The 15,719-nt window shown below is 44.0% G+C and overlaps 1 protein-coding gene across 1 annotated transcript in view; it reads left to right on the top strand.

The window, feature by feature from the left end:
• The window catches only part of PDZD2 (PDZ domain containing 2), a 718,708-nt gene extending 703,802 nt beyond the window's left edge, over positions 1-14,906 (top strand). The window contains 1 exon segment of the mRNA XM_029579361.1: positions 13,371-14,906. Coding sequence (XP_029435221.1) covers positions 13,371-13,537 — 167 coding nt within the window. The 3' untranslated portion in view covers positions 13,538-14,906.
• Positions 14,907-15,719: the final 813 nt, after the last annotated feature.

Here is a 15,719-nt window from a genome sequence, read left to right on the forward strand (position 1 = left end):
CTTTTAAAATTCACCTTTAAGTTTCCAGATGCTTACAGAATCCTTTGTATAATCAATTTGCCTAAGTTCTATGTCAAGGGACAGTGAGCTGGAATCAATGATTGCAGGGCTGGACTGGAGCTGGACTTCTGCCTAACTAGCCCCCTTCCCTGTAGGTTGAGCCCTTGGGTTCAGGGGACCACTAGGATTTGCCTTCTTTAAAACATCATGGTGCTTGGGCAGAGTGGGAGCTGTCTACAGGTGGAAGCTGAGGGCAGACACTGGCTGAAAGCTGGATCCAGGCACTGACTGGGGGCTGGAGGACGAGGACAAGGGCAAGGCCTGAGGCAAAAGGATAATGCAAAGTCTGGGAAACAGACAAGGGACTGGATTGGACAATGCAAGGACTGAACAAGACAGGTAACAATAAACAGGAATGCCCAACAGGGCACAAGGCTGGTTAGGAGAACCTAGCAGGCCTGGATGCCAAGGTACGTAAGGCATGCTCAAGAGGGCACTGTGCATGACACATAGGCCTGGGAGGCTACAGAGCAAGGCCAGAAGGCCTGGAAGGACCAAAAGCAAAGCAAGAATCCAAGAAAAACCATGATGCAAGCGAGACTAACCAGACAAGGCAGAAGCCATGGCTAAGTCACTAGACAAGGCAGAATAACAAGGTAAAGCTGGCCAGGTCAGAGAGCCGAGGTGACTCAATGTAAAGGCGCTGAGGGACTGGACAGACTGGGTTAAGAAGAGCTGGGGCCGAGGCATCAGCTAATCAGGAAAGTGGTGACTTGTGCAGGTGAGAACAGGGCTCGCTGAAGACCCCTGGTGGAGGAGAGAGTGCGCCACAGGTGAAACCGTAACATTCTAAGTTCCATAAAACAGGCACCCTTATAGAGAATGCCCACACGTGCATCTCTTGCAGGTGAGTATCTCGATTAGAAGGAATCACTAAAAGGTGCTTATTTGAAGATCTTTATACTCTGCTAGGGCAGTCACTCTGTAACACGTTTAGTAAATATAGAGGGCCCATGTCCTTCAAAAAAAGTCAATGTTATCACCTTAAACATGATTCTTTGGGCTATGAGTAAGCAATGCAGTTGCTTAAAAATCAGAGTAATGTGATCCTCGAGCTACATGGTATAATTATCCTAGCTGCAAACCCCTCAGCTAACAGATCGGAAATTCAGTATATAATGAATTGCAATAATCAACTGTAGTTAAATTGAGAATCTGGACAATGTTCCAAAAATCATTCCTTGATTAAAAAAAAAAAATTTTAAATGTCTAACCAGGCACAATTTTAAAAAGGACGATTTGTAGAACTGCTTTTAGTTGAGGGCAGAAAGTTAAAGAAATGTCCTAAAGTTCTCACAATTTCAGAAAAAACAATGGAATCCCATTTATCTGCCATTTGGGCAATCCGAAATCCAGAAGAGATCGCCTGATCCAGAGAGCCTCCGTCAGTTTTAAATAGGTTTATCATTTTTGCTTAGGCCAGCAGTCCACTGCTTTCAGGCAATCTAACAAGATAAGATGTCTACCTTCACAGTCCAATCCACAATGCTCACCTGGACTCTTGGGGGATTGCATTAAGTTCTTTAAAGTTGTTTTTAAAAAGTCCAAACTGTCAGCTCAGCGATACTTGACATCGCATTGTAGAATTTGACTACTTTGCTGCTTCAAAAGCTTTCTTAGAATTGCAATGTGTCACTCTATACTCATTTGACTGTTGACTAGGCAGCTTCTTGCACGAGCCACATTCAGCCTGCTCTATGATTCTTTTTAACTTAGGAAGTTCTTGAGAAAACCAAGATACCCATGAAATAGTTCTAGCTGGAGGCCTGGATTTTAACCGCAATACCTTATCTATGGACCAAGACATAATTAGTTGTATCTATTAATGAAGATGCCATTTCAAAATTAAGAGAATTAGTATCAGACCAACAGACCTCTAAATCTGTAGGTCCTCTAATTAATCTGTGTGGCCTGGAACTTCTTGCTTGCTCTCCTACAAATCCTATGTATATCAGAAGAACTTAACAAAAATGTCAACAGAAGACACAAAATGGGGAAAACCGTTTAGTATATCTGGTCTACAGTCCTTAAACATGTGTAAAGCAAAATACTTTGTTTCTTCTGAACCTGGGGTTTTTCCCATCGATACAAGTACCCATACCGTGCATGTTAAAAAGTTTTCTATGCGCCACACTGAATCAAAACTTTTAGCTTTCCTTTAGAGAAAATATTAAGCTAAACAATCAAATAGCAAAGCAGATTAATGCATTTGCTTTGTGTTGAGTATCAATGTCTTGCTGAAATTTGAATCTTCTCCCTAGTCCCAGGTCTGTGGCAGACTGGAACAGGTTTTCCTCCAGGATCTGCCTGTACTTTGCATCATCCATCCCTCATAAGGAGATGGGGTTAGCAGGGTGATGTGCTGTTTTTGTTTTACACACATATCACTTAACATTGAGATCAAGAAGGCTCCACTTTGGACTCTTGCATGCAGTGACCCTAAGCATTTCTTGGCAAACGCTCTGCAGCATATCAGCTGGCTTTTCTTCTTCAGCTATAGACCTAGGACTGAGGAGAAGATTCAGCTTGTAGCAGCACAATGACCCTAAGCAGAAAGGAAAAACAGTGCAGTGGCTCAGCAAGAAGGAAGTGAATATTTTTGAGTGGCCCAGTCAAAATCCAGGCATTAATCCAAAAGAAAATCTTTGACAAGACGCAGTCCACAGATAATCCCCAGCCAACTTGAAAGAGTTTTGACTCTTCTGCCAAGAAAAATGGGCAGTCCACAGTAATTCCAAAATCCCTCTCTGTACCTTCTTGAGCTCTGCCACATCCTTTTTGAGATGAAATAGCCAGAACTGTACACAGTATTCCTGGTCACACCACCTCTCTATACAGAGGCATGATAATATCTTCAGATTAGTCATCGATGCCTTTCCAAATTATTCCTAACATATTGCTGTCTTTTTTGGCTGCTGCTGCACATTTTGCTAATGGTTTCAACGTGTGGTCTGCAGTAATTCTAAGATCCCTCTCTTGATATCAGTTTTCCAGATGGACCCTAGAAGTGTGTACTGGTAGTTTGTACTTTTTTTTCCCCACTGTGCATCACTTTACAATTGTCTATATGAAATGACGTTTGCCATTTGGATGCTCAAGGTTTAATTTTTCTAGACTCTCCTGCAGTTTTGCACAAAGGGGGAATAACTTTCAAAGCTGCATGCGCCTGCGCACTCATATACATATGTAAAAGGGCATGAGCAATGTTGCTTCAGGATTTTATAACCTGCACAGATACGATATGCGCAGGTTATAAAATACGAGTGCATATGCACACAAACATGCTCGTAAGAACCATGCACCGCACAAGTTCAGAGTTATCCAGCTAAGTAGGAGCACTTTTCTGGATAAGTTCCAATTTATCTGGCTAAGTAGCAGCAAAGCCTCTACTTAGCCAGATAAGTCTGAAAAGTGCTAATTTTCTGTCCAAGTAGCACTTTTCAAACTTACCCAGCTAAGTAAGATAGCTGGATAGGTCTGCAACCACTAATTAGACTATCAGGCCGATACAGTAAAGTTCGCGGGAGAGCGGGCAATCGCCCGCTCTCCCGGCGCGCGCACAGGCCACTCTCCTCTGCGCGCGATTCAGAAAAAAAAATTATTCAAATTAGGACCCACGGTAAAAAGAGGCACTAGGGACACTAGTGCGTCCCTAGCGCCTCTTTTTGGACAGGAGCAGCGGCTGTCAGCGGGTTTGACAACCGATGCTCAATTTTTCCGGCGTCCGTTCTCAAACTCACTGACAGCCACGGGTTTGGAAACCAGACGCCGGCAAAACTGAGAGTCTGGTTTTCAAGCCGCAGGCCGATTTAAAATTTTTTATTTATTTTTTATTATTTTTAACTTTTGGGATCTTCGACTTAATATCATGGCGATGATATTAAGTCGGAGGGTGTACAGAAAAGCAGTTTTTACTGCTTTTCTGTGCACTTTCCCGGTGCCCGGAGAAATTAACGCCTACCTTTGAGTAGGCGCTAATTTCTGAAAGTAAAATGTGCGGCTTGGCTGCACATTTTACTTTCTGTATCGCGCAGGAATAACTAATAGGGCCATCAACATGAATGTGCATGTTGCGGGCGCTATTAGTTTTTTGGGGGGGGGAGGGGTTTGGACGCACGTTTTCAACGCGCTATTACCCCTTACTGAATCAAAAATTTTACCTTTCCTTTAAGAGAAATACTGAATAAGGGGTAAAGCTAGCACGTCAAAAACGGGTTAACAGTGCGCTCCACCAGAGCGCACTGTACTGTATATGCCTGTCTGTGCCTTAGCCAGTTAAGTTGCGATTTAAGACTAATCCATCAAACAGTGCTTTATCTTAGACTTATCCAGCTATCTGACTTAGCTGGATAAGTAGTGTTTTAAGAGTTATTCATCTAAGTAGCACTTTTTCACAGATTTGTCTGGGTATCTTAAAGCGCTGCTTAGATGGACAAGTAGGGCTTTTCAGACTTATCCAGCTAAGTAGCACATTGCTGCTATTTAGCCAGATAAGTAAGAACTTGTCCAGATAAATGCCGCTACTTAACCAAATAAGTTCAGACTTGTCCGTCTAAGTAGCAGAAAGGCACTACTTAGCCAAATAAGTCAAATTTAGTAGGGTAAGTGAGCACAAATGATATACATGCATAATTTTACTTCCCATTTTAAGGGGATACGCGAGTAGATTTTACACACATAATTTAGATGCATTTACTCTCTGTAAGTCAACTTTTACGCACACAGATCAGAGATTTTCTAACGTGCGCGTGGAAATGAAATAACTAGTTTAATCAATTAGTCTACCAGTTTTCCCAGTCCATCTGCACCTTGTGAAGACCTCCTGGCTCTTCAGCCTGAAGTCCCCTCATTTCACCCAGACCCCTCCACCCAGTCAAGTGCCATTTTTATGTATGCAACTTTTGAAAATTCACTTTTAAGCTTCTGTTTTAACTACCCATGTAGTTTGATATCATCTGCAAATTTCACAACCATACTTGTTATTCCATCTTCTAGATCATTTAGAAGGAATTTGATTTAGCTGACTCACTACTGACCCCTGGTGCACACCGCTAAGTACCCCACTCCTGTCTGAGAACTGGCTGTTCAGTCCCTCTCGCTGCCTCCTTTCCTTTACCAGTGACTGATCCATGAATGTACATTGTCCCTAGTCCATAGCCTATCAGTTTCGAGAGTAATCTCTTATGCGGTGCTTTGTCAAATGCTTTCTTAAAGTACAGATACACAGTGTCGACTAGTTCACCAGCATCCATGTGCCTAATTACGGTTTCAATGAATTCTAACAGATTGATGAAACATGACTTGCGCAATCAAAACTTTTCGGTTTTTTATTCTTAATTACTTTAGAAATATTTCTATTATTTTTTCACGAAGAAAGTGTAGAATATGTTGTGTAGAACAGTGAAACAAACACTTGCTTTAATGCATTGTGATTTGTATTAAATATTTATTTATTTGATTTATATATTTTTTAGACAGCTCAATGTGAAAACATACAAGGGTGTGAAGGCTTTTACAAGGCACTGACTATCAGTGTTTCCCAACCTTTTCAAACCCAAGGACATCTGCATTAACAAAAATGTTATGTGGCACACTAGCCTCCATGGGGCAGGCAGTACAAGCATGGCGAGGACTCATATGGTCAAAAGAAGAGCCAGGGAAGCACCCAAGGCCCCACCAAGTTCTCTTCCAAATCGTAAAACATGGGGGGCGGGGGAGACACACATGAACTCGTTAGCATGGGCCAATTCCCTCCATTTACAAGTGGAGGAGAAGGCAGAAGGAAAAAGTCGGTGTGATGCGGGCAGCTGGCTCAGTTACCTTGGCTGCCACAATGTGTCTGCCAGAACTTCTCCACTGCTGCCGCTCGTCACATCCAGTGCTCAGTGCATGCTCTCCCTTTCTTTCTCAGCCTGGGGTTTGACAGAGGCTGGAAAAACTCAAAGAAGGAAGCTCAGGAGAGGCAGTAATGGAGGAGAAGAGGAGGAGGAGGAGCTGGGTGCATTATATGTGCCACACAAAGCGAGGGTCAGCTATCTATGCCCTGCATTAGGTACAACACTCAAGGGCTCATGCTATAGCTGGGAAGAATGATCACACATGTTCTGAGAAAGGACCTCCTATATGTTTAAGAGCCACCACCGCTGACCCTTGTTGCTGTGAAGTGCTGAAAAGAGAGGCCATATGCTGGTCTGCCTCTGAGCGTCAGGCAGTGGTGGCTTTTCCGTGGCACACCTGATCAGGTCTGAAGGCACACTGCCGTATATGAACATTGTTTGAGAAAAGGTGCTCTGCTCTATGTACCTTACTATGGGGCTGATATAAGAAGGAATGCGTACATTAGCACAGGTTTTCACTCTTGTTTTAGTGTGCATTTTTCTGCAATAAGTTAACGGTATGTAACAGGGGTTTTAACTCCCCCAAAATTCACCCTAACTCAGGAGTAAAAAAAACAGCACTAAAATTAGCACGATTGCATGCAAATCCCACATAAAAGAAGGCATTAGGTATTCCCCAGCAATGCAGGGAGGTGCATTAAAGGGCAGACAGCTTAGAGCTGGTAATTTAACTCCTGAGTCAGAGCAGGAGTAAAACTTAACTCGCATTTCTGGTGGCCCTGTTATACTATTGCTCTGCCCAGCGAGTAGTGTCTAGCACTTGTCACAGCAATAGAATAACTTAAGTCACCAGAAATATGAGTTTACTCCACCTTGGAGCCAGGAGTTTAATTTCCAGGGCAGGCAGCTGGTGCTGTGCCTCTCAACTTTGGCATATGTTTAACTGAGGTTGCTTACCCCAGAGAGCTTACACTTCGTTCAGCCAGCTGTGAGTACCCACTCCAGAGAGAAAATGCTTGCATCCAAGGCCACTTTGGCAAAGAATGGCTAGTAAGATCAAAGGATCTTACTAGCCATTACTAGTAAAAAAGGATCTTACTAGCCATTACTAGTAAAAACAAAGCATAAGCTCTCTGGGGCGGGCACCTACAGCTGAACAGGATGGCAAAGTTGCATGCCCAGTACCAAAGTGCTTACTGTTCAGCTGAAGGTGCCCACCCCAGAGAGCTTATGCTTTGTTTTTACTTGCCGTTCCTTGCCAAAATGGCATTGGATGTGAGACTGTGCTGAGCAACCCAACTTGTGGGCACCTTCTCTCATTCAAGGCCATTTTGACAAGACATGGCAAGTGTATAAAAAAATAAGCTCTCTGGGGAAGTCGCCTCCAGCTAAATGATCAAAGCATAGGCTGCCTGGGTGAGCACCAATAGCTGAGCAATAAACACTTTAGCACTATATCGGCCTGATTTTTAATCCCCCAAGCGCGTAAAATCTGGGGGTTACGCGTGCAGCTGAGCTTTGTGTGCGCCACATGTATTTTAGAAGGGGCCCGGCCATGCGCATATCCCCTGTTACACGCACAAGAGCCAGGCCTCGGCAAAGGGGCGCGGCTGCAGGTGGCCGGTACAGCGGCCGTTTACTGCTGCGCTGGGGAATCGCTCGCCTTGCTGCAGCTCCGAAAGAGGAGCAAATGGTAAATTAGGGATAGGATAGGGATTGGGGAGGATAGGGGAAGAGGGAGGGAGGTTAGGTAGGGGGGTAGGGAAGTTCCCTCCCTAAGGAACGGACTGGGAGGGAACTGAGAATAAGGCCAATCGCGTCGCCGCACATACATGGAATATTTACCCTCCCCCCATGCGTGTGCAAGTCGAGGGGCTCGCGCACGCGGATGTTAAAATCTGACGTGCAGGTGCGTGCGCCCCTTGTATTTTATAACACGCGCACACTTTCGCCCACGTGTTATAAAATAGCCGTGTCCATATGCGCACGCTGTGTAGCGCGCGCACGTTAGAAAATCTACCCCTATGTATCTGTGCTGTCCAGCTGTTCAGGAAAACAAAGAAAACCTGTGACTGGTGCCTGCCTCGGAGAACTTACATTGGAGATTTGTCTCCTGGGTCTAAGGAGAAGTAAATTCCCATTGCTGGTGGCAAATATTGTCTATTATTGTGTCCAGTGAGGAACTCTATCTCAGACCCAAGAGGATTTACATTCCCAATGTAAGCTGTCCAGGGTGTGCACCTGCAGCTGAACAATTTGTACTCTCTCTGGTGTTGGCACCTACTATGCTGAGGTCAGGATGCACAACACCAAAGTGCTTACTATTCAGCTGAAGGTGCCTTCCTCAGAGAGCTTATGTTTTGTTCAGCTGTTAGTGCAAGCCCCAGAGAGCTTATGCTGGAAATATAATTCCTTCAGTGTTCTGACATGGAGTAAATTCAGATTTCTGGTGGCCAGTTATTCTATTGCTATGCCCAATGGGTTGGTTTTTCCTGTTTACTTCTGCTTGATTTGCATTCCATTAGCTTACTGCATCCCACGGGACCCCTGTTTTTAATGCGTGTATTAAGTATAAAACCCGGGCTAATATTTAACTGCGATTTTAACATGAGGTTTATTATATCTTCCCCAATGTCCATTAACTTAATTTGGGTACCATCTCTGTTCAACTACTTTGCTAGTTTGCTTCAAACAGGTTTTCTTGCTGATCGCTGAGCTCCCTTGGCAGAAATGTTAAACTTGAAGCAGCGACAGTGGAATGTTTTGCAGAAGCAGCTCATCGGCCTAGCCAATTTCCTAAGTGTGCCACATGACCACGGCCCTGCACTTTTCTGCCAGAGAGAATATCTGTTAAATGGATGGAATTGTCCTGACAGCCCCTCCCCCTCCCCCCAGCACTCCCATTTCCTGTTTTCCCGACTGCACTGTGATGACCCTGGAAGGATCCAGCAGTGGAAGCCTCTAGGCTGAGCTTCTGTCCTCCTGGAATCTGGGGGAGACAGACCGCAGTTCAGAGAAAGGCCGACCAGGAAACAGCTGAGAATCTGTAGTCTTCAGCTTTTAATACAATTCTCTATTTCTGTGGGATGTGCAATAACCCTTTTTTCACCTTAAAAAAAAAAGAGAGAGAGATATATATAAAAAGTCTTTCAGGTTAATAGTTAAACTGAGTCACTGCTTTGAGGGAGAGAATGTCTGCAATAACACACTGATTTTACACACCTGCATTTTTGGAAATTTTGCCAAGAAAAAAAAATACTTGGAAAAGAAATGTAAATATAATACGCAGCATTTCAGGCATGTCATCTGCACCTTCTGACTGTGTCTGGACTTTCTTATAAGTGGATCTCCATACTAAAACAAAGAGGCATTAGCCCAGATTGAGCTTTCAGCTGCAGAAATGAGAGGTTTGTTCCTTTGCTCAGAGGTTTTATAGAGTCACATGGGCCCCTTCAGTGATACAGCACTGTCATCTGGTGGTTAGGCTTGCCTTGTGGGAATCATACCCTGTGATCTCAAGGTAGCAAAAACAGTGCGACAAGGTGGTTAACCAGATCCAGGGAGGCATAACCAGTAAGCCAAAGGAAGGGAGAGTGCCTCTGTATTGAGGCCATATTTCCGAAAGGATATAGACAAAGGAAAGGCGGAAAATAGCTACCAAGCTGCTGCAGGGTTTGCACAGATAGCCATGTCAAATGAAACTTGTAAGAGTTGATCAATTGGAAAGTTATCTTGGTAAAATTACCCAGGTACTGTTCACTGAATATTCCTGGATATAGTTATCCAGATAACTTTGGGACAGCTCTTTTTCTGACCAGACTTATCCAGCGAACTTTATTTGGCGAGCACTAAATATCAGCTCTAACCAGATAAAGTGAAACTGCTCTTTGGGAATGCCCCTAGCGTTGTGTCTATTTATCTGACTATCGGGGTTATTTTCCAACCCCCGAAAGGCCATTATCGCGGCAGTAGCATTCAAATTAGGTGGAGGGGAGGAATTAGGGAGAGGATTAGGGAAATAGGCTGGGGGCATTGCCGCTGGCAATATTGTTTAGAACATTATCGCCGGCAGTAGCATGGGAAATAGCACCACCTTTTACGGTGGTGCTATGCCTGCGATAGTGTGCATCTTGGCTGTACTGCGGCAGGCGAAACCACACCGCCGTGGTGCGGCCGGCTGCAGGCTATCGCCCGACCGCCCCCCTTTACCTCCGCGTTCATCATTCCGTGAGGAATGATGAATCTTGGCCTATGTTTGATGCAGGTAGTGATTATGTCTTTGTACTCCACTTAGCACTGCAATGTTATAGGCGGACAGTAAATATTTCGATAAATAAATAAATGATGAAGAATGAGTTACTTGGTGAAAATGTAACCGAGGAACAGAGGAAATATTCAGATCTTGGGTTTTATCCGGCTTTCTTCAAAACCTAGCTGATCAAACCCTTTGAATATCGACCTCTAAAGACCTAATTTTCTGTGCCCTAGAGCAGAGAAATGGAGGATATCACAGAATCATTCGAGTACCTTAAAGGTATAAATAGTGCCCAAGAAGCATCTTTCAGTGGACAGGAGGTTGCAGAACAATATCAACCTCAAAGGGGGTAGATTCAGGAGTAACATTAGAAAATATTTCTCCACAGAAAGGGTGGTAGATGCCTGGAACTGCCTCCCACTGAAGGTGGTGGAGGCAAAAACGGTAACAGAATTCAAGAAAAGTATGGGATAAACGCAGGAGATCCTTGGATGCAAAGACTTGAAGGGAAGGACAGAGATCAACTGAAGCCCGTGGCATTACTAAAAGAATCAAATTGGAAAGACTAATGGGCTTGATGGTTCTGACCTGCCATCAGGTTGTATGTTCCTTATGTTTTATACGCTGTCCTCTAGGAGAGAGCGGCAGCAGCCTGCCGCAAGTGAGGGCACAGCTTGCACGTACAGGCCGGGCAGCAGCCCTGCCCCTCCGCTCACACAGGAAGCATGCACGGGAGAAGGAGGCGAGGCCCCGGAGGGACTCTGTTTGCCACATGTCATTGCTGATACCCCATGACCGTTCCCTTCCTGCTGCCGTCACTAGGGAGAGCTGACTTGAGAGAGGAGAGGTGAAGCAGGTCGGAGGGCATTGTGGGGAGAGTGCCTGCTGCCTAAAAGAATAGAAGCAATCAGCAGGTTGCCAGCAACCCTACAGCTTGTCCCCGAAATTTGTAAATGACCTCAAGCCCGGGGTTGGAAAGGTAAAAAAATAAAAAATCTAAAACCCAAATTTAAAAAAAAAAAAAAAAATCTAATTCTAAACATCGAAATGATATAGCAGTTTTAAGGCCCTGCTGACCCTGGCCTTTCTTCAGTAAAACCGTCAAAATGGCAACCCTATAGAGAGATTGGGGAGGAGCAGGGCACTGTGAGTGTTTGCAGAGAGCAATAACAATGTTGTTGGTGAAGGCGATGGATGTTACAGACAATACTGCATGTGTTGGACAGAGTCAAGGTTTTAAAATGAAGCTGTCTGTGCTGATACCCTATTCCGGCCTGTTTCCACTCCAGTCCAGCTTGGTGAGAGAAAGGAAAGCGTCTGCAGCTGATAGAGTACCTTCCTCTCGCCCCATCATCCTCTGCCAGGCTGCTGCAGGCACAGGATCTGCAGCGGGAGTCATGTGGCCAGGCTAAGCCTGGGCTCTATAACTGAGCCAGGCTGTGAGATGTAAAATTGTTACTAAACGCTCAGGAAATATGTTTACTCAAAGCTGATCGTGTTAAAACTGAAATTGCAGAAACACAAAATGGCTCCCTTCACTCTTGCTTACCAATTAATCCCAAAACTCTAGATAGAGTATGCTTACTCTGTAATCAGGAAGCATAGAAGGGGGAGGAGGAGCAGCCAGAGAAACTGGGGGGCCAATGCAATACAGTGTGCTCGGCCCAGTGCACTGTATTACCCGCAGTGGGACACGAGTTATACAGGCGCTAACTAATCCCCTTATGCAATAAGGGGATTAGCGCCTCCACAACGCTCGTGCAAGGCAGAGTGAAAGTAGTAGCGCTCATCACATGCAAATACATGTGAATGAGGCTATTGGCTATTCACTCCGCACATTTTTGTGCTCAGAAAATTAGCATAGAAAAGCAGAAAAAACTGCTTTTCTGTACAGCCTCCTACTTAATATCGTTGGCAATATTAAGTAGATGGAAACAAATCTTAAAAGAAAATAGTTAAAAAAATAAGGTAAAAAAAAAAAAAGCGCTGGCAGTCAGGTGCAGGAAACACTCAGTTGACAAGTTTCTGTTTCCTGAACCCCCTGGCTGAGCCGCGTTTAGGTAAACCGCTGCCGATAAATTTGGCGTCTGTTTCCCTTACTGGCGGATGGCCGATGCTCGCAGGTTCCCATTATCAAGGAGGCACTAGGGGCACGCAAGCGACCCTAGCACCTCCTTGATAACGCGACCCCTAATTTAAATATTGCATGGCGCCCCCAGGAGGAAAGCGGGAGCTGAGTGCTCATCTCTCGCGTTCACCACATATTTATTGCATCGGCCCCCAGGTGTGCATGCTTATTGTGTCTCCGTGCTGCTGGTCTGCCATCACTGCTGCTGATCCGACTGCCAGGAAGGAGAAGAGGCAGAGGAAGGTCAGCTTTTTAAACGTGGTAATGTTTGACTCATCCTTTAGCAATGGGTTGGCTTGCAGTCCACAGATGATCCCCAGCTAACTTGAAAGAGATTGAGCTCTTTTTTGCAAGATGAATGAGCAAAAACTGCACCATTCTGCTGTGGAAAGTGGGTAAAAACGTATCTTAAATGTCTCAGGTCTGTCATTGCTGCAAAAGGGGTTTCCATCAGGTATTGCCTAAAGGGGTGTGAAGACGATTGCAATCAAGACTTGTTCTTAAGTTATTTTTGGACCATTTCTATAATTATTCTTTCACGATGAAAGTGGATCTGTGAAACAAACTCCTACTTCATTTTGATTTGTATTTGTTAGACAGCTGAATGTGAAAAATGGGTGAGAATACTTTTACAAGGCACTGAATTTTACAGATTGTTTATTGAATAGAGATCACTAGGTTACACCAATTTATTACAATAGACAAAGGGAGTAGGTGACTCCAAGTCCTCGAGTGCTGCAAGCCACTCAGGTTTTCAAAATATCCACACTGAATACGCAGGTGAATCGTATTCATTGTGAATATCCTGAAAACCCAAACGACTTGTGGCACTCAGGACCGGAGTTGCCTATCCCTGGCCTACAGTAACATTAAATGTATATTAGGATGCATAAAATAAATAAGGATATACTGAGCCAATATATGTACAAATATATTGCATGCATATTGATTGTGGATATCCTGAAAATCCGACTTGACTGTGTGGTCCACAGGAAGCCCAGCATTAGAGTAATATATGTCCGTTGCCTTGTTAAATACTTGGCGTTCACTGCTCTGGTTAAATACTTGGTGTTCACTCTTCTACCTCTAGGTGGCGTTGCAGAACACGCTGGAACAATAGAGGCTGGGGATGAAATTCTCGCCATCGGAGGGAAGCTTTTGCTGGGCCTCATGCACTACGATGCCTGGAATATTATCAAATCTGTCCCCGAGGGACCAGTGCAGCTGTTAATCCGAAAACACCGAACTGCGGTTTGATTGACGTGATGTGTGTAGCCTTTCCTGTCATCAGCCATTAAGCTGCAGTTTACAGCAGCAGTTTTTTTTGAGCCGGACTTTTTTTTTCTTTCTATTGCCACAGGCTGAAACTGAATTTACCTTCAGGTTTTGTACTGTAAACTTGATTTTCACGCCTGGCACAGATACTTCCACTGCATGGGAACTGTGGGTACACTGATTTCAGTAATCTTGCAGATATCAAGCGTTGGTTGTTTACCCAGTCTTACCCAACAATTTATTTCACACTGATGTTAAACAAATTTAATTTGAAGTATTTTGGGCTTGAATAATTTGATGCATGCTTGTTTCTTAAAGATGGGCAAAGTGAATCCCAAATCTTGATTTGATGCTCAGGAGAGCTTCATGTTAGAAGTGCCAACTGCAATATCCAATTGAAATTATGATCTGGGATTACAATTTCAAAATCTTTTTTTTATATATATTTTAATATAACACAGACCAAACTTTCCTCCCTGTAAGAGAACGTTTTAATGTACTGTGACAAAAAATATGGAGTTGAAAAATTCAATCCTTATTCATAATCATGGACCTAGATGGGCAACACAGCAGTGGGGCTCGTCACAATTCAGTTCCTTCATCCAATGGATCAGGTTTATTCAGAGTTACCTCTAGGAAAATCTTTGCAAAATCATTCATTTTCCTCCTTCAAAAGTAGTCACAAACCAAGAAGGATGTAAGAAATTGAACACATGCCAGTCAGTATCAGCAAATCTGAAAGCAAAATTATTAGTAGATGGACTAAGAGAAAGGATCTTTACTGTATATGAACCAAGCCACTGAGTCCTGCAGTACAAACAAGATAATAGTGTTTGACTGGATAGCATGCCAAAGCATGGCTAGGACCATGGCCTTCACATACGTGAAAAGGCATAGGAGAAGAAGAAGGACCAAGAGAAGAGAAGGCAGCTAGACGAATGATTCAAAACAAGAGGATGCCATTTCCTCACCAGCAGCACAGGAGTTCAGATGGACATGCTAGGAAAGCATTATCATCATCATCATGGGCAGTAGCACTATCCCCTGTTTTCATCGTTGTTATGATCATCACTGTGCTGCTTTCCTGTTTGTCATCACAGCCATCATCTTACTTGAGCAATGGAAGAATGTGGGAATGAAAACTGGCCCAGGGTCAGAATATCATCCACTGAAGATGGTGTAGCAGTCAGTTTCTTACAGCTGGCAAATGGGATATAGCCTTAGCAGCTGTGGACTGGAATAAAGGCAGACTGGTTAGGCCAATTGGTCTTTTTATGTTATCATCTGCTATGTTATTATGTGTGTTCATCTCTTTATCTCTCTCTCTCTCTCTCTCTCTCACACACACACACTTAAAATACAATACGTCAGAGACAGGAAGCGTCAAGATTGCGGACACACTGGCACTGCCTACCCTCTAAACACTATGAGGATAACTTTCAAACAAATGTGCGCCTATATGGTCATACATTTCCTACCTATTTTAGAAATACGAACTCATATTTTATGCAAGAAAATAAAGTAGGACTTACATATATCGGGATTTACGCATGCAAGTTGGTGTATTTTAAAGCATGCGTGTTGCAAGGAAATTACCAGTTTTACAAATTAGTCCAGCACTTTGCCCAGTCCTTCCCCAGGTCATCGAGACCCTCCTGGCTCTTCAGCCTGAACTCCTTCCCAGCTCACCCAGATCTCCCACGAGGCCAATTAGTACACAGTAAAGACATTTAAAATCACTCCAGATAATTAGCAGATGTGAAATTATGCAAGTAAGCTGGCAAATCTACATGCACAAATGTCTTTTAAAATAGCAACTTGCATGTGTAAATGTTGGCCTCTACCTGGTAGGGATGTGAATCGTTTTTTGACGATTTAAAAAAATCATCAGATATTTTTTAAATCGTTAGAGTCGCGATACAATAGAAATTCCCCCGATTTATCATGAAAAATCGTAAATCGGGGGAGGGCAGGAAAACCGGCACACCAAAACAACCCCTAAACCCACCCCGACCCTTTAAAACAAATCCCCCACCCTCCCGAACCCCCCCAAAATGTTTTAAATTACCTGGTGGTCCAGTGGGGGGGGGTCCCTGCGCGATCTCCCACTCTCGGGCCATCGCGCCATTTTGGCTGCCACTAAAAAAATGGCGCCGATGGCCCG

Source organism: Rhinatrema bivittatum, chromosome 1 (genome assembly GCF_901001135.1).
Source record: "Rhinatrema bivittatum chromosome 1, aRhiBiv1.1, whole genome shotgun sequence".
Taxonomy (NCBI): domain Eukaryota; kingdom Metazoa; phylum Chordata; class Amphibia; order Gymnophiona; family Rhinatrematidae; genus Rhinatrema; species Rhinatrema bivittatum.